The following is an 18,014-nucleotide window of genomic DNA, read 5'->3' on the forward strand; positions in this document are numbered from 1 at the left end:
GTCATGAAAGTTAACCTGAAGACACATGGCCTATTTACATTATCGTTTACCTAGTAAAGCAATTAATAGTTATTTAATAGTTTTTGTAACGTTATTTTTATGTAGTGATATGCAGGTCGTGATTCTAAATATAGACCTATTTTCCAGCTATCAGATTTTGTATTATAAAATGTTCATTGTTGTTTATTTTTTGTTATTATTTGTATTTTATTATTTGAAAAAAAGTAATAATAGCAATATCTAATAAAAAAAAAGTAATTAGTGTCTATTTTCTCTAAAAGATTTAGAACTGAGCTGTTAGTAAATGCCCAGGATACATTAACCAATTGCAACTTGCAAGCCACCTGTCTAATTCCTCAATCTTTAGGATATAAACATAAGAACTTGGTGAATAATAACATTACATGCAGCAGTGCTGATGGTATGTATGTAAAATATTATTTCATGTCTGTAATGTAGGCCTAGTGTATCTTATACACTATATCTTCCAAAATAATGTTCACTTTTCAATTATAGTAGAGATATCAAACCAGTCATGACTACATTCATTTATAAATAATATGTTGACATAATACAAGGATTGTTTTATGTAAAATGTTTCTGATTTTATTTCCTCGGTTTACTAGCAAAACGGGGGAGCAAAACAAACAGATTAAATGTTGTATGTCTTGAAAGTCAGGTTTACCTTAACCATGGCACATTATAAAAGAATGAAGGAATGAAGGGAACTGGAAGAATGCATTCAGGTGATCCCCAATCACTTCTAAACCAATCAAAGTACTCCAGTATTTTAACACAAATGGAGTTCTGTCTCAATCCAGCAGAGGGCAGCAAAGACAGTTTATAGATCATTAATGAGGGAGACGCCACTATTTGGAGCACATTTACAGCCAGCCTTGGAAAAACAGTTTTTATCGGAATGTAAATTCAGAAATTCAGAGACAGAAAGAAGAGATAAAAAGTCTGTTTGTTTTATCTTAATTTTTTTTATTCAATGCGATCTATCAAAACAGTGCTTTTCTCTAAACATTTAGTAGGCATGAGGTAGAATTTAAAATGTCTTAAAATGTGTGAGCATTAAGATGTGTTTTCTGCTTTGTCAATGCAAAGATCAATTGAACTAACATTCCTATATACACATCTCTTCTGAATCTGGTAAATATTAAGTCCTTTGAATTATTTTGGTTGTCCAGTGTTGATGATATCGCACGATTTCTTTGTCTTGCTAATATATTTTACAGTCTGAAGTCTGAGATGAAATTTTGTTGTCAGGTTGAAGTGTTTTCTTGGGTCTCCCCATGGCAGTGTCTTCCTGAGAGAGATGCTGAGTCCGCCACACCTCTCTCACTCTCGTCTTCCCTGTCCCTTCTTTTCGCTCTCCTCTTCTTTTTTACAGTTTCTGAAGGCCCTTCCCAGGGTATCCCACCTAAGAGAGATAAGGAAATTATTTTTCATCAGATGTGGTTTATACTCTATGTAATTACAATCTCTGCCACCAGATGCCTGTACAACAGCAGCAAAAGTCATGCCTGGTTGTCTTGTTCAAGAGAATGTCAGAAGTATTCTCAGGCTTAAAAATGATCACAGTTATGATAAGCACACAGAGATTAATCAAGGTTAGTTATGATACCCACCGTGTCTACCACATGGCAAAGAGGAGGGACGGAAGTCTTCCAAAAGTTCCTCGCTTCTGAATCCGGATGGAATGGGAACAGTAAAGGAGTAAAAGGATGACAGAAACAGAACTTAGTTATTTTGCTTAGTGTCAACATTATTTTTAGTGGATGCATGACATGAGTTCCCTTTAAGTTCACAAAGACGTCCTGGTAGATAATCTAATGCTAATATAGTCATTACTGCAAGGAGAATCTTACCCATGTATATGCTGTAAAATAATGCTTAGTCAGATATTTTCTTACCTATCTGAGGAAGTTTGTCTTAGCATGTTTTCTGACCAGGAACTGTGTTTGACTTTCTGGGGAGAAAACATAACTTATTTTCATGATAACGATCAGTTTGAATTCACTTACTAACTACTAAGGACCATGCACTTAACAAAAGTAACATTATTCATTTCATAATTGGGTTACCAACCAAAAAGTGGTTTAAAAAGCAAAACATAGACAGACAGACAGACAGACCGACCAACCCACCAAACTATACTGGCTGACCTGTATGCCTGCGTCAAAAGATCTGGAGTGTGTTTTGGGAGAAGGACATGGCGAGAGTGAATTTCTTTTGGGAGGAAGGGGAGGAGGTAACAGACCGGAACGGGGAACTTGATACTCGTCCTGTGATATCTGTAATAGTGAGAGAGGAATGAGATTAATCAACCATTAAAGTCGGAGTGAAGTGAAGAAATGCACAGACTCAGGAAAATAGATAAACCTACACTTACATTCAACTTTATTGTCTAAGCAGACATTTTCTTAGCAAAGCAGCTTGATACATATATGATACAATACATAATGACAAACATCAGAACAGACATCTGAGAATACAAAATGCTTGATAAAATAGTTTAATCTAGCGTTGCATGCTCCGATAATAAAATTCTAGCAATTAGGGATAAGCCATCATTTTCATTTCATTGCCACTAACCGATAAATACCAGATATTAATATTCAATACTAATTTGTCTAAATAAAATAACAATAATAAAATGTTAAAACTAAAAACAATCATTTGAAATGCTACAAGTACACTCACTGGCCACTTTATTAAGTAGACCTGTTCAACTGCTTATTAATGCAAATATCTAATCAGCCAATTGACTCTTCGCCGGGAGTTTGATTGACAGGCGATCTAACCAATCATAACGCAGAATCCGCCATTTTGTCCGACAAAGCAGTTAGCGGAGTTAGTAGATTAACGTCGGTGGACTTGAACTTGAAAAATGGTGTGTACTGACATCTTTCCGTGGTTGAAGCAACATTCCTTATGATGTTCATTCATGTTTATTTGATGCTATAAATGAACTAGTAGGAAGAGATGATCGGTTCACGAGCCGCTTAAACTGAGGCACTATAGCGATCTGTCACTACACATTAAAGAGCCACAAAATGGTATTTATTGTTTAAATTTCCTTAAAAATGACAATTTGAAATTTGAGACCTTGTTGCATATCAAAAGTAACCTGCTCTGTCTTGTCTGTCGACGTGTTGTCCTCTTTGCTCCACGATGTATTATTCACTGCGTGAGAACATGATGTGTAGTGTGAGAGCGGCATGGCTTGTCGGACGTAGCAACAGTAACTAAAGGGGGCGGGTCTTTGCGAACGGTCAATTACATGGCAGCAACTCAATGCATTCAGGCATGTACCTTTATTGATTAATAACGGATTGTAAATTCTCAACACATCATTGGATATTGTATAAAAGATTTGCTCGGTCTTTGTTAACTATTCGAAGGAAAATGCACTGGTACTTAATGATATATAAAGCTTGGGTTATTAATTTTACCTCCCGTTAGAACTGAACTTGGTAAAACTGCCTTTAAATATGCCGCAACCTCTGACTGGAATTGATTTCAAACAAAACTGAGGCTACATAACTTGGTGTCTTTGAGTCATTTTGAAACTGTTGTACATTATTTAGAGAATGAATTAATGGCGTGTAAATGTTTTTAAAAGGTTTTATTTTATTATATGTTATTATTTGTTGAATATGTGTATATGCAAATTAGGGATGCACCGATACCATTTTTTAAGGACCGAGTACTTTTTTCTAGTACTCGCCGATACCGATACCGATGCCTATACATTTATTAATTTCTCTCTTTTTTTTTGATGTTGCCATTTTCCAAGCACAACACAGTGAGACTAATGAATGTAGGACAGCTTCTTTATTATTACTCTAATGAAAAAAGTAATAATTTTTATGTGCTTGTCACAAACTTAAAGAACAAAAATTTCACAGTGTCCAATAACCTTCAAAGGGCATAATTACCAATATATATAATTGTTGTTATATATAAAGAAATTTACAAACAAATTACAAACAATACAACAAATACTACAGAGATACAAATTAAATAAACATTTTTTTATTAACATTAATGACAAATATAGGCTATGGTCCCTTTAAGACCGAATCCATACTGACACATATCCTGTTTTCACCCAAACATTTACGTCCACTTAAGCCATAACCGACTGTATTTACGTGATTACGTTATGTCCATACTCCACACGATGGACACTTTGACAGCTATGTGTGCATTTGACCATTCAGGCGCAAGGAGAACTGATCGCGCGCTGTCTGAGAGAACTGGGATCGCGTGCAAGAAAGAGAGAGAGCGCGCGCGAGAGAGAGCACTTCTAGTCTGTGTCATTCAGCGCGATTCCGCCTATCCCGCCTTCACTTATCAATAACGAATTGTGATTAAAAGCATGCAGTTCGCAATGTGTGTGTTGTCATCATTAATTTTGAAGTATTTCCACACCTCTGAAGCTGACATTGTCTCTGCTGCTGCCGACGGTGTCTCTATGCACGGAAAATTCTGTCAGTTGTCACGTGAGGTATCGGTCTTTGGTATCGGGGGTATTTTTACGAGTACAAGTACATGAGCTTGGTATCGGTATCGGTGCATCCCTAATGCAAATTCAGAGTATTTCAGACTCCTGGGATTTTCACGCACAACCATCTCTAGGGCTTACAGAGAATGGTCCAAAAAAGAGAAAATATCCAGTGAGCAGCAGTTCTGTGGGCGAAAATGCCTTGCTGCCAGATGTCAGAGCAGAATGGCCAGACTGGTTTGAGCTGATAGGCAACAGTAATACAAATAACCACTCGTTCCAACCGAGGTCTGCAGAAGATACAATTCGCACGGGCTCACCAAAATTGGACAATAGAAGATTAGAAAACATTGCCTTGTCTCATCTCTCTCGATTTCTGCTGCCACATTCAGATGGTAGGGTCAGAATTTGGCGTAAACAACATGAAAGCATGGATCCATCCTGTCTTATATCAACAGTTCAGGCTGGTGGTGGTGTAATGGTGTGGGGGATATTTTTTGGCACACTTAGGGCCCCTTAGATTTGCGTCATGAATGTGCAGCGAGACAAGTGAAGTATGGTGAATTATGGACCAAAATCTCTAAGGAATGTTTCCAGCACTTTGTTGAATCTATGCCATGAAGAGTTAAGGCACTTCTGAAGGCCAATGGGGATCCAACTCAGTACTAGCAAGGTGTACCTAATAAAGTGGCTGGTGAGTGTAAATTGTAAACTTTAGATGATGGCAACAGTAATGTAAATGTTAAAACAGGGGAAATGAGCATTCACAATTAAATATACAATAATATATACATAGTGCCAATACTGTGCATTCCTAGTTTAATCACCTATAATCTAGTCATTACACTGCTGTATATTTAGAGTGTCTATTTGTTTAATGTGAATGCATTTTGATTGAAAGAACAGTGTGAGATCTAGAGGTCTTGGCGTTTTGTGTGAATGTGGTTGATAATACAAATATAATACAAAAATGCAAACAATGCAAACAAAGAACATATGAGTAAACATATAAGGGTAAAGTCGCGTGAAATATTCAATAAACTCTAGATAATGTAAGCAGTCATAAAATTCAGTAAGGATGTAGGTTTCAGATTGGCAAGCAAAAGTGTTAATACTTTATCTGGATGGTCAACTTTAGACATTCTACTAAGTAACTTTGCAACTATATGTCAACTAACTGTCATTAGAGTATTAGTAGACTGTCTGCTTACTATCTGCTAACACTTTATTTTGATAATATTTCTCCCAACAGACATTCTACTGAATATAAGTAACTTTCCCTGCAAAAATACCCCTGCGGGGCCCATGCTGGCTTTTTGCGGGCACAGTGGGCTAGGGCCAGCCCACACCAAACCTAAATAGGCACAGTGTGGGCTTGCCCAGGCAAGGCCCACAGCTTTGGGCTCACTGTGGAGTCTCTGTGAGCAGCCCACACTAGCGGACTGCCCACATTAAGCCTATGATGACCCAGTGTGGGCCAGCCCGTTCGGGCCTGGAGCAACTTTTGTACGTTTGGGCCCATGCAGTTTTTGTGTAGGCAGCCCACTTTCGTTTCCTACGCTCTGTTTGGCTGCTTTTTAAAATTTAATGTGAAATTCAATAAGACCTTCCATTTATAACTCTGCACAGAAGGAATAAAAAGTAATGACAAATTAGAGTAATTCACATTTTTTATACAGAAAAATTACTGTATTTTTTTGTTTTCTTAAATTACATACAAATGTATGTAAAATTACAAAAATAATCTGTAATTAATACAATGCCAGTCAAATGACTGGCAGCAACGGCTGTATTACTTTAAATAAAACAAAAACATCTAAACCTCAGTTCATTTTTAATAAGAAGTTTTGAATGAAAGAAATAAAGTCATACTGGATTGTAATAAGTGAAGATGCAGAGATTGTTTAGTGTTTAATGTTTAAATGTTCTGTTTCTATTGTCTGAGTTTTGTGGGTCACCATCGTGCTGAAGAGTAGAGCCAGTGCTTTAGTCAATGATGAGCCTAAAAATGCTGATGTTATGCTGCATGTTGCTTTAATTAAAGGCAATAACTGTGTAGCTGCTGATGGAGTGATAGTTATATCAGCTCATGCGTGTGTACTGTTGCTAGCTAATTGTTAACTAAAAGAGATTTACATTTTACAGAGGATGATTTAGCTTAATTTTACAGTTTTTGTTTGGCAGATGCTTCTCCCAGTCATTGACCATTTCGTTTTTAACAATCTTTACCCTTTATTTTCATTAATGATATACGTTTGGCACCTTGTGCTGCCAGATTTACTGTTGTAGATTAATAGTGCGGGCCCTTTGTGGGCCTAGTGAGGGCTTCCTGGGGGCTAAATGAGGGCTGCCCATGCAGGGCCAGCGCTAAGGGGCCAACGTTTTGCCAGCCTGCTGGGGGCCCTTACGCTAGCCCTAAGTGGGCCTGTAAAGGGCAAGTGCAGGCTTGTTTGCAGGGTTTACAGCTACATGTCAACTTATTCTACTAATCCGAACCCTAACACCTAACCCTAACCTAACAGTCTATTACAGCCTACTAATACTTGAATGAGAGGTAGTTGAGAAGTTAGTGGATCTAGTGGACCATCAAAATAAAGTGTAACCGCAAAACTTTCCTGAATTATGCACTCTCACCTTTTTCATACAAGCCAGTTTTTTCATTACCAGCTCTACATCCTCATGATCATCCTCGTCATCTTCATCTTCATCTTCATCCTCTTCCTCATTCCCCCCTGCCCTCCTGGCTCTCGCTGGCAGGTAGGGCTCAATGAGGATGGACTCCGTGCCTCTGATGTCACAGCGGCAGTAGGGACATGTGTGTCCATCTGACTTCTGCATATTAGAGGGAGTGACACAACTTTCTAAACGCAAATTCACCCACTTATCTAATGCACAGGACACCAAAACCATGGACTCGAGTTCTTAGTTCCCAGAGACATCATACCACATGAAAGATCTGCTGGTCTCTTGGCATCTTACGAGAATGCGTTGCACAATACCTGAATGTGTTACAATAACTCTAGAGCTGCAGAAATGCATCACATCCTCTCATTCTCTAAGGTAAATGTTATCTTAACATGCAATGATGTGTAACTGTGAACATGAGAGTGGAAAATCAGTCACACGCACACACATGCTTGATCAAACACAGGCAGGAAGCTTGAGCCAAAAAGTCAGGTCATGCTGCATGACGCTGTGGCAAACACTATAATTCGTGCAGCGCTACTTCCTGAATGACTTTGCTTTTTGCAAGTATTTAATTATCAGTTTATGTTACTGGTTTATTGATACTAACAGAATTATACTCTATTAAGTTGTTCTATTTATTATGTTTATATATTTGACAGAACACAATCATGTAATCATGTGCTGTATAGCTGTTCTGATTGTGGTTTTTTTGGGTGTGACCTCAACATAATTGTTCGTGAGTGTGAATTCAAGTGTGAATGGGAGATGTAAATGTAAAGGTTTGAGCATAATAAGAAAATAACATACCTGCCAGCCAGTCAAGCAGGGCTGACACAGCAGATGCCCACAGGGCTGAATGCGAGTGTCCTTGTCTCGTTCTGTGCAGATTTTGCAGAGCTGAAATGTGCTGCCAATCTCACAGTATAATTCATATTGCTCCTGAAGAGAGAAAGTGAACAAATGAAGGAGAGAGAAAGAAGTCTTGCATCTTGCATTAGAGACAAAAATGCACTTGCATTCAAGAGATAAAAGAAACAAGCAAATTATAAATAAATTTGAAACCTTAATTTATTGACTTTCAGTTACCTCTGTGACTTTGACTCGACCCTTGTTAGCTGGACTGCACAGGCTGGTGAGGTCAGGGTTCACATCACGTCCATCGGGGTATAAGTAGCTGCAGATGTAAGTATTATTATGTTAACATTATGATGACAGATTTAATTTCAGTGTGTATTTTTTTTCCTAAAATAATACACACCAGCCCTCCCTGAAACCTTGTATGAGTGCTTGGTAGAGAGGTGTATTCTGGGGAATGGTTTGCACGATGCTGCCATCACTGGTCACGTGACCAATCGCCCACTGACCCATTTGTGTGCAACTGAGACGAAAGATGTAGCTGTGGATGCAGAGAGAAAGCCAGTAAGAGTTTTAGTATTACAGTTAAGCATCCTATAATAAATACTTGTTTATTTTTAACCCCGATATTGTCTGCTGCATGTCTCACCTGCCAGGACGATGTCTGTAGTGCTCCAGTCGAACCCGGACCTGGTCGTAGGTGAGAAACGCCATGTATCCAGGGTGAGTTACTGCTAAGTGATTCCAGTTCCTTATCAAAGTTGACCAGGGCTAAAGGCAGAATAGATGATTAAATAGCTTTATGTTTTGAAGTGATTACAACATGAAAAAGAAAATGACAAAGGAGCAAAATGCAAACAAATTCAAACAAAAAGTAAGGGGAGGAATGAAAGGACCAGGAGGTCATGTTGGCACTTTTAATAAATAGAATATAAAATAATGCCTTAAAGGATTAGTTCACTTTGAAATGAAAATTACCCCAAGCTTTACTCATCCTCAAGCCATCCTAGATGTATATGACTTTCTTTCTTCTGATGAACACAATCGGAGAAATATTAATAAATATACTGACGCATCCAAACTTTATAATGGCAGTGAGCGAGGATCAACGAGTATGAGCTGAATAAAGTGCACCCATCCATCATAAACGTACTCCACACGGCTACGGGGGGTTAATAAAGGCCTTCTGAAGTGAAGTGATGCGTTTGTGTAAAAAAAAAAAAAATCCATATTTAACAAGTTATGAAGTAAAATATCTAGCTTCCGCCAGACCGCCTTCCATATTCAAATTACGAAAAAAAAACGGAACTGGCGTCACATCAGTTAAGCTTTTTCCATAAGTTGAATACGGAAGGTATAGGATGTAGTGTAAGCGTTTTGAACTGTTTATGATTGATGGATGTGGATGGAGACACTTTCTTCAGCTTCATACTCGTTTTTTTCCTGTTCCGTGCCATTATAAAGTTTGGATGCGTCAGAATATTTATTAATATGATTATGTTCATCAGAAGAAAGTCATATACACCTAGGATGGCTTAAGGGTGAGTATAGCTTGGAGTAAATTTTATTTCAAAGTGAACTAATCCTTTAAACTTGTAAGAAATATATTATAGATATATTTTATATAAATGTTTTATTTTATTTTAAATTTCTGTGGGGTTTGCCATTTTGCATAAACATAAAATATATATCAAAATTAAATAGATAAAATCTGAGCTTCACAAATCAATTTGTGTAATAAAATGGTGTAGAAAGGGTCCAAATAATGTTATTTTAGGGAATTTGTAAATAATTTGAAACAAAACATGTAACAGATAAATATTATGTTTTTTGGTCATTAAAATGAGTTAAAGGGTTAGTTCACCCAGAAATTTCTGTCATTAATGACTCACCCTCATGTCGTTCCACACCCTTAAGACCTTCGTTTATCTTCAGAACACAAATTAAGATATTTTTGATGAAATCCAAAAGGTATATGACTCGTCCATAGACAGCAATATAATCAACACTTTCAAGGTCCAGAAAGGTACTAAAGACATCGTCAAAACAGTCGACGTGACTGCAGTGGTTCAACATTAATTTTATGAAGCGACGAGCATACTTTTTGTGCGCAAAAACAAAACAAAAATAACGACTTTATTCAACAATCTCTTCTCTTGCCTGTCATTATCCTTACACAGTTGCTGCTGTAAGCACAGTAAAGGCTTCCATGTTTACGTCCGAACGCCGGCTCAGTATTGGTCACAGAAACTGGCATAGAAATTTAGAAACTGGAAGCGCTGGACGTAAACAACGTATGAGAATGACACAGAAGAGAAGATATTGTTGAACAAAGTCGTTATTTTGGTTTTGTTTTTGCACACAAAAAGTATTCTCGTCACTTCATAAAATGAAGGTTGAACCACTGTAGTCACGTCGACTGTTTTGACAATGTCTTTAGTACCTTTCTAGACCTTGAAAGTGTTTCATCAAAAATATTTTAATTTGTGTTCTGAAGATGAACGAAGGTCTTACAGGTGTGGAACGACGTGAGGGTGAGTAATTAATGACTGAATTTTCATTTTTGGGTGAACTAACCCTTTAATTCTTTATTTTTACTACAGTAATCTTAATATCAATATTATGTAAATGATAAGACTTTTGTATAAGATGATCAAAATCACAGCCAAATAGTCAATCAGGCCAAAATGCCCATTTGATCTACTTTTCATACTATATTTATTTTATATGATTTAGTTTATCAAACATATTTAAGTCTCAAAAAAAAAAAAAAAAAAAAAAAAAAACGACATACCATATTCATGGAATGAGTCTGCTATTTTTAAGAAGTTTTTAAGTATTTTTAAGAAGCATTAGTCATGTGAGCAACCAAAGCATATTATAGGTAGTGTCTAACAGAAGTTCTCCTCAAGCTCAAGATACCTGAAAAAGCCTGGTGAAAATATCAAACTCAAAGATGGATATATGATCGTTACAAGTGAGATCAACTGTGGACTTCAAAGCCATGGCCTCCATTCCCTCTTCGAAGTAATGAACCTTCCTCAACTGCTGTTTAAAAATGTTCCACTGCACTATACACCTGAAAGACAGAGAGAGAAAGAGAGAGGGATGATTGTCCAAAAATGGATGCATACGGTTTAAGTGGTTAATACACATTCAATCAATTATTTTTGTCATACTTGTGTCCAAAAGCCTTCCTCCAGAAATCTTTGGCCTCTGTCTTTGTAACTCTATAAGTATCACCCTGAAATCGTCCCCCAGGAAACAGAGTTCGTAGTTCGTTCAACATGTGGCTGAACAGAAGCGACAGCTTAGTAAGATTTCTCCTGAAAGAGAAAGCAAATTAAAACATTAAACATTAAAACATATTTTTTTAATTAATAAATATGAACAAAAATATTTAGTGCATGTTGCACATAGTAAAACACATCTGTCTGTATATAAAGTTGGCACAGTGCACAGGAGATCTGTGGTGCTTATTTACTAATTTGAGGACATGACGATTGTTGTGTGATTTAATCATGTTAACAAGTTTATTAACAACATATTCCTGCATGCACACAAACACACCCAAAAAAAGAAACAAAAAAAAGATAAGCACAACACACTCTAAAGTACTAGAAACAGGAAGTAGTACTTTGATACATCCTGTCCTGAGTGTTTGTGGTGACAGAATTTTCCATTACTAATTGATCAAAGAAGTTGTCATGGTAATGTCAGCATCCTCTACACAGCACAGCACAGATCGGCACCATTCATTTGTTATACTATTTTTGTCAAATAATCTGCACGCTGATTCTTTACAAAGAAAGCTGCTCCTAAATGTAAAGAAAATACATTATATTATATTATATTATATTATATTATATTATATTATAAAAAAACATAACATGGCAGATGTAATATGCAATCTATTTAAAAATGCTGTAGTAATGTTTGAGAAAAGCACTGCTTTTAATTTTAATATATTTATGACTATTAAGAGTTTTGAGAGATTGTTTAAATAATAAATCTTCTTGTATTTGACATTCATTGAGGCTATTTCTGTGTGACTGTAGATAATGTGGTTTAGTGTGTTAAGGTGCATATGCATAAACTCTCTGGCCTGGGTCTTAAAATGACCAACTATAGCTTGTATGCAACAGATTTTTCCACTCAGGCAATATGACAGCTTAGTTTCTACTTTTATCTCTAGCTTAGCCACAAAGTACCTAGTGCACCGCTTCTTAGGCTTGAACTTTCCTTTAGTTGAGTTTTTAAATTTTCCACCACACGTTTACACTGTCCTGTCCACTAACCATGTTGACACGGTTTCAGCATTGCCAAGCAGTCACAAAATAGGTGCAATTAGCTAAATTTACCCACATGTACTGTAATAGGTTTGCGTGGTGATTCCATCCCTTTAATAGTGAATGAATAAAATAAATTAGTCACAAGGAGCGATATATGTGTGTGTGTGTGTGTGTGTGTGTGTGTTTCATGCTTCACACTGAAAAATTAAAACTTTGAGGAATGAAGTGTGAACCACTGTTTATTTATGAAATATATTAAACATATGGTGTTCAGATTATGTATGTCTTCAGCATAGTCGTGTGTGTGTGGGTTTTTAAGTGATTTATGAGGACACAAATTTGTATAATGACATGGGTATTACACTGTTATTACGACGTAAACATGAAATATGAGGACATTTCACGAGTCCTCATATTTAAAATAGCTTTAAAAACATATTAAACAATGTTTTATTAAAAATGTAAAAATGCAGAATGTTTTCTGTGATGGGTAGGTTTAGGGGTAGGGGTAGTGTAGGGGGATAGAATGTATAGTTTGTATAAAAACCATTACGCCTATGGAATGTCCTCACTTTGATAAAAAAACAAACCTGTGTGTGTGTGTGTGTGTGTGTGTGTGTGTGTGTGTGTGTGTGTGTGTGTGACAGACTGTTTCCCTTCAGATCATTAGTTTTTCTACACTGAATTTCTAGTTGTAACATGCTGTGTGAAACATTTAATAATTTGCTGGACAAGCAGAAAGAAACAGTTGTGACCTGTATGTCTTGCTATTTAACTTTTAACAGAAGAGAAGAGAAAACAATGTGCAGACCTTGCGAACAAGCCATTTATTTACCGTTACTTGAAGATAAATGAAGAGTAGACTGAATATTATCTATTGGGTATTTTAGGTTATTTAAACTTAATATATTATTAGAGGAGAATATTTCATTCTCTCTTTTTGCCATGAATAAAAAAAAAAAAAAGTTTTGTGATCAGGAAGTAGACAGAATGGCCACTGCTGTGCCGAAACATAACATTTAACTGCTGGCTTCCATTGCTAGAGGGAAGTTTCCTCCATTTCCATGATAATGCCGCACTATACACACTGGTCATTAGTAGTCGCAGCAGACCAGAAACTTGGTCAAGACTAAATAGGGTCTGCCATCTCTGGTTTCTTAAGACTAATAAATAAGCCGTTTTGTTGCAGTCAGTGGTATACTAGGAACATACTGTCTTCTATCGCAAAACTGATGCACATGATATTCTCTTTATACATGTATGGACATGAACGCATTTATATCTACATTTTTTGGCGGACATTTTTGCCAAGCATTGTACTTCTGTAGTATGCAGACATTTCACATTAATAGTCTAGTCAAGTCACCTTTATTTATATAGCGCTTTTTACAATGCAGATTGTGTCAAAGCAGCTTTACAGTGATAACTAGTATATAATTTTGGCTGCACAGCAGCTCTTAAAGAATGGTGTCAATGCAGGCAGATCAAAGCACTGTTGAATATTAAATAATAATGTGGTAATTTTATTTGATGACTGATTTAAACCCACAGTGAATAATTTCAATGAGTTTTAATACTTTTTATGTTTCTGCCTCTTAATTGTAATCTTTTTTGAAATGATGAGATTAGACTGTTACAACAATAATAGAACCATGAGAGGTTTTATTAGAGAAGTGGTGATATTAAAGTAATGTTGACATTTATATTATTTATTGTATATTATTATACATTTCTGCATACCTAATCTTCCAGAGTTTTTTAAAAGATTTTTTACATCATTCATTTTTCAGCATTTTATGCTTTATTATTTATTTATTGCAAACTCTATAAAACTATAACAAAAACTATACATGCCATTCTGTATTAAAGGACATCTTTGACTGAACTACTTAAAACAAACAGGAATAATCTGCTTTACTATCTATATACTTTGTTTTTACCATCATTCTGCCGACTTTGCTTGTCTTTGAGATGTTTGAATGTGGACACCTGAAGAGCACACATACTGTGACCAGTGTGCAAAGACTAAAAACTGCTTGTCTTTGTCTTACCTGTAGCTTGATGTCTCTTCAAACATCTTCTCCTTGCCATCTTTGAACAGCAGCACAGCTCTATCTGTCTTGTCCAGCAAGTGTCGAATATGGATCCTCAGATAATCACCCTCGTCCCCTCGTGGCACGGCCATCATTGACCCCCGGTAGGGAGCCCATACTTCTGTCAGGTGGATGGCCGTCTCCGACACCAGCTCGGGGAGGTACGGCGGACTGTTTTTTAGACCCAGCCTGGGGTCGGTGCTCAGTTTATGCAGTTTGTCCAGTCTCTTGAAAACTTTATCAAGAAGTTTACGGTCCGCACTGGTGGGGGACTGGGACATAGATTGAGAAGCATCAAGAATTTGAGTTCGGCCTGCAGGCCCTGAACGCCTAGCTGTTGCCATCATAGATGAGTTGTATCCAATGAGTCACACGTGGAGTGCTAGCCAGCCTATGTTAATGTTCAGACAAGAGTCTGAATCAACAGTTGTCTAAGATAGTGTTGAATCCACTCACTTCCTTCACACAATTAAGGTCTATTCGATTCAGTTGTCCTCTTGTATGCATGATACAACAATTGATGATCGGTTGAGTCTATGGAGAGCATCGTTTTTAGCAGAGCTAGCATGAAAAGATGAAAACCTCTGAGCCTATAACTTATCAAATTGTCAGATACAATAACAAGTGGTTAGTTTGTCCCATTATTCTCAGAAAAGATATCTATTTTTAGGTAGCGTGCATCTGAAAACCACTTCCCAGGTAACTCTTTGTCTTGTTATCACTGATGTTGATGATATAATGATGAAACAGTGGTTTAAAAATGTCTGTAATTGTAATGATTTCGAAATTAATTGTCATCTTACCACTGCAAAACTTTGTTCTATAATCCAGTTGAAAAATCTTGAATTGTCCATATCAAGGTCCACAGATCAGGTCAAAGGCGACGAAGTGACGAGAGATGTTTGTCACCATTGCTACTGAGGGATACAGATGCTTCACAAGCAGAACAAGAAGAGCTCACTTATTCAAACAACACACCTGCAACACCTTACGAAAAGTATGCAGGTTGGTTCCAGATGTCGTCAAAAAATATGCTATTGCTCTAGAGGAAAAAAAAGCTCCAAAGTTCAGGTGTCCTTTTGACATTTCTCCATTACAAAGATGTTGCGAACAAGCTAAACGAAACCCTAAAACATGAATTCTTCAGATACTAATTTTTGCTCTCAGATCTACCGGCCTCCTGCAACGTCACTCCACCCACACAGCCATTTAGTGCTCTTGCTCAGTCATTATCTCTCTCATCCATATGGTGTCTCTCAATCTGTCTGATTGTATCTCTGTGTCCAAAATTTTGAAGAGGCACTTACACTCATGTTGGTTGCGGACAGGAACTCAAGACATTCACCTCTCTCTCTCTCTCTCTCTCTGATCAGTTTCCGGGTAGCTAAGAGGCAGACAAACAGGTTTGTTTTCTTTTGTGCCTGTGAGTGAGCTGTGTAGCACGGGCTGTGTGCAGTTGGGACGCTGTTTGAATTGTGACGTATTGGACAGACCATGTGTGAACAACTTCCTGAATACATAACAAAAGACTATAGAAGGGAGGGAGTGATAGAGTTTCTTTGCTTTTGTAGGGCTGGCCTTAAAATGACATAAATTAATTAACATTAAAACTAATACCATGTTGATAAGACTCTTCATGATATGATGTTAAATATATCTTCAATATATAGGGTATATCCCTTTAGAATAAAATAAAATAGAACTACATCAAATAAAAAGAACAACAATCCTAACATCCTAACAGAAATCAAAGACTCAACACATCCACACAGATAAAAAATAAACGATTTAGAGACTGATATTAATCTCACATTAGCAGCTAGTAAGTATAAGCACTAATTTTCTTGAGATTTAACTTGATTTAAACAGTTGGCTCTTTGTGGCCCTCTAAAGGACATGAATGACATAAGCTTCTCTTGACCATGCCATGTGTAACTTTTTACCTTTGTTTGTAATCTTTATTTATTTTTAGTTTTTAAAATATTATATTCGGGTAACCCATATTTTTTCTTCAGGATTTTCCTGAATAATCCATAGCCTATGAAATAATCATAACTCTGAATTTATATAAATTTTTCATTTTTAATATATTATATTCGGGTAACCCATTATTCTTTCATAAGGATTTTTTTCTGTTACGGTGCATAATCCATAGTGCATAGTGCAATCTATCTATCTACACCTCATAACTTTATGAAATTTATGTATAATCATTCATCAAATTCTAACATAACTGAGCGATTCTAAAAAGAAAGAAATTATGTTAAAAATTGAAACCGCCAGTAGGCGGCAGCGATTCGCTGTTTTAATGAGTGAGCCACTTAAATCGTTCATGCAGCCAATTCGTTCAAATGTCAGATTAATTTAGGAAGAAAACAAACACCGATGTGAATAATTTTGTCATTGATAATTATAGACATTATTGAAAAAATGAACTAACAAAACAGACGGCTTTTCTGGTAACTTGTTGTACTGATAGTTATGGCTAAATTGCAATGGAATAGCTAGCTAATATGTGGAGTGTACTTAGCTATTACACAATATTCTCATACCTCCTTCTCAGTACATGTTTTATTCTTTTTAACGTCCCGGTTCTCTTCATTTTTGGTGCTACCCGTGCTCTCCCATTCAAACAGTAGAGCACCACTCACGTTGGTTCATTGGTTGGGCGTTACCAATCGGTTCAATAGAGGGGGAGTATTTTTTGTCTGACTTATTATGACAAACTCATATTTGATTAGGAACAAAATTATTGTTACAAAATAAATGAATTCTACATAGTTTTCAGAATTTGATCTACTGTGATTTTCATGTTGAAATAATTTGTGTTCTAAAGAGACACCAGCAGAGGGCACTGCCTTACAACATTTCATCGTCAACCAAAGGGCTCGAATGACAAGCGTTCAACAGCTTTTGAAAAATGTGCAAGATGCTTTTAGTGATCTGAATGAACTAATGGGTAGCTTTGACGATTTTGGTCCCTTTATGGTAAATAATTAATACATGCATGAACAAATTGATTTACTTTAGGCTTGATTGATTGCATAATCCTGAATATGTAGGCTACTTGAATGCAAATACCAAATAGTTTTTTTTCCCCTTCTCACTACTAATATGGTTGTAATGTAGGCTATGAATGGCACATATAAATGGAGCATGTCCTGGAAAAAGTCCCTGTCAGCCCATATTATGTTAGTGACCCCCTCTTAAAATAAAAATAAATAAATAAAATATGTTAAATAAATAAAAAATAAAATAAACTATAAACTATAAACTATAAAAGGAGAAAAAATGTCTAGCACTGTCTATGAGATCTGATTATTTAAGGCCATTTACTTACCTTAGCCTTACAACCTACCAACCCAACTGTCATTTCTAGCACATGTACACTCTCCCTTTGGGGCCTGTTCTGCCTATAGCACATCACTTTTCCTGAAAATGTGTTCCATGTAGCCAATTCTAAGAAAACACAACCGAGAACAGGATGAACACCCTGTCCTTACAACACAGAAGAGCACAAAAGATAATACAAGCGTATAATATCAGCTTAAAAGAATAAAACATATACAA

At 36.5% G+C, this 18,014-nt stretch overlaps 1 protein-coding gene across 3 annotated transcripts; it reads right to left on the reverse strand.

Annotated features, from left to right (window-relative positions):
- Window positions 1-966: 966 nt before the first annotated feature.
- Window positions 967-16,164, reverse strand: cblc (Cbl proto-oncogene C, E3 ubiquitin protein ligase). Of its 3 annotated transcripts, XM_051864261.1 has the most exons (13): window positions 15,248-16,164; window positions 14,403-15,005; window positions 11,239-11,385; window positions 10,982-11,138; window positions 8,709-8,830; window positions 8,463-8,600; window positions 8,291-8,378; window positions 8,012-8,143; window positions 7,151-7,348; window positions 2,154-2,300; window positions 1,920-1,975; window positions 1,635-1,690; window positions 967-1,426 (listed from the first exon to the last, which is right to left on the reverse strand). In XM_051864261.1, exons 2-13 carry the CDS (start codon window positions 14,789-14,791, stop codon window positions 1,269-1,271), a joined length of 1,788 nt encoding a protein of 595 aa, XP_051720221.1. In that variant the 5' UTR covers window positions 14,792-15,005; window positions 15,248-16,164; the 3' UTR covers window positions 967-1,268. The 3 variants fall into 3 exon arrangements, with proteins under 3 accessions (XP_051720221.1, XP_051720220.1, XP_051720222.1); XM_051864260.1 differs by having other exon boundaries at window positions 14,403-16,164; XM_051864262.1 differs by having other exon boundaries at window positions 2,172-2,300; window positions 14,403-16,148.
- Between the last annotated feature and the right edge of the window lie 1,850 nt (window positions 16,165-18,014).

The sequence above is a fragment of the Ctenopharyngodon idella genome, chromosome 16, assembly GCF_019924925.1.
Source record: "Ctenopharyngodon idella isolate HZGC_01 chromosome 16, HZGC01, whole genome shotgun sequence".
In the NCBI taxonomy this organism is placed as follows: domain Eukaryota; kingdom Metazoa; phylum Chordata; class Actinopteri; order Cypriniformes; family Xenocyprididae; genus Ctenopharyngodon; species Ctenopharyngodon idella.

Excerpts from the sequence above, each read along its gene's own strand:
- cblc (XM_051864261.1), bottom strand. The coding sequence starts at position 14,791 with ATGATGGCAACAGCTAGGCGTTCAGGGCCTGCAGGCCGAACTCAAATT. Across the intron at positions 11,386-14,402 it reads GAAGAGACATCAAGCTACAG|GAGAAATCTTACTAAGCTGT; the intron begins GTAAGACAAAGA and ends TTTCTCTTTCAG. Across the intron at positions 8,144-8,290 it reads GTCGAGTCAAAGTCACAGAG|GAGCAATATGAATTATACTG; the intron begins GTAACTGAAAGT and ends TTCTCTCTTCAG.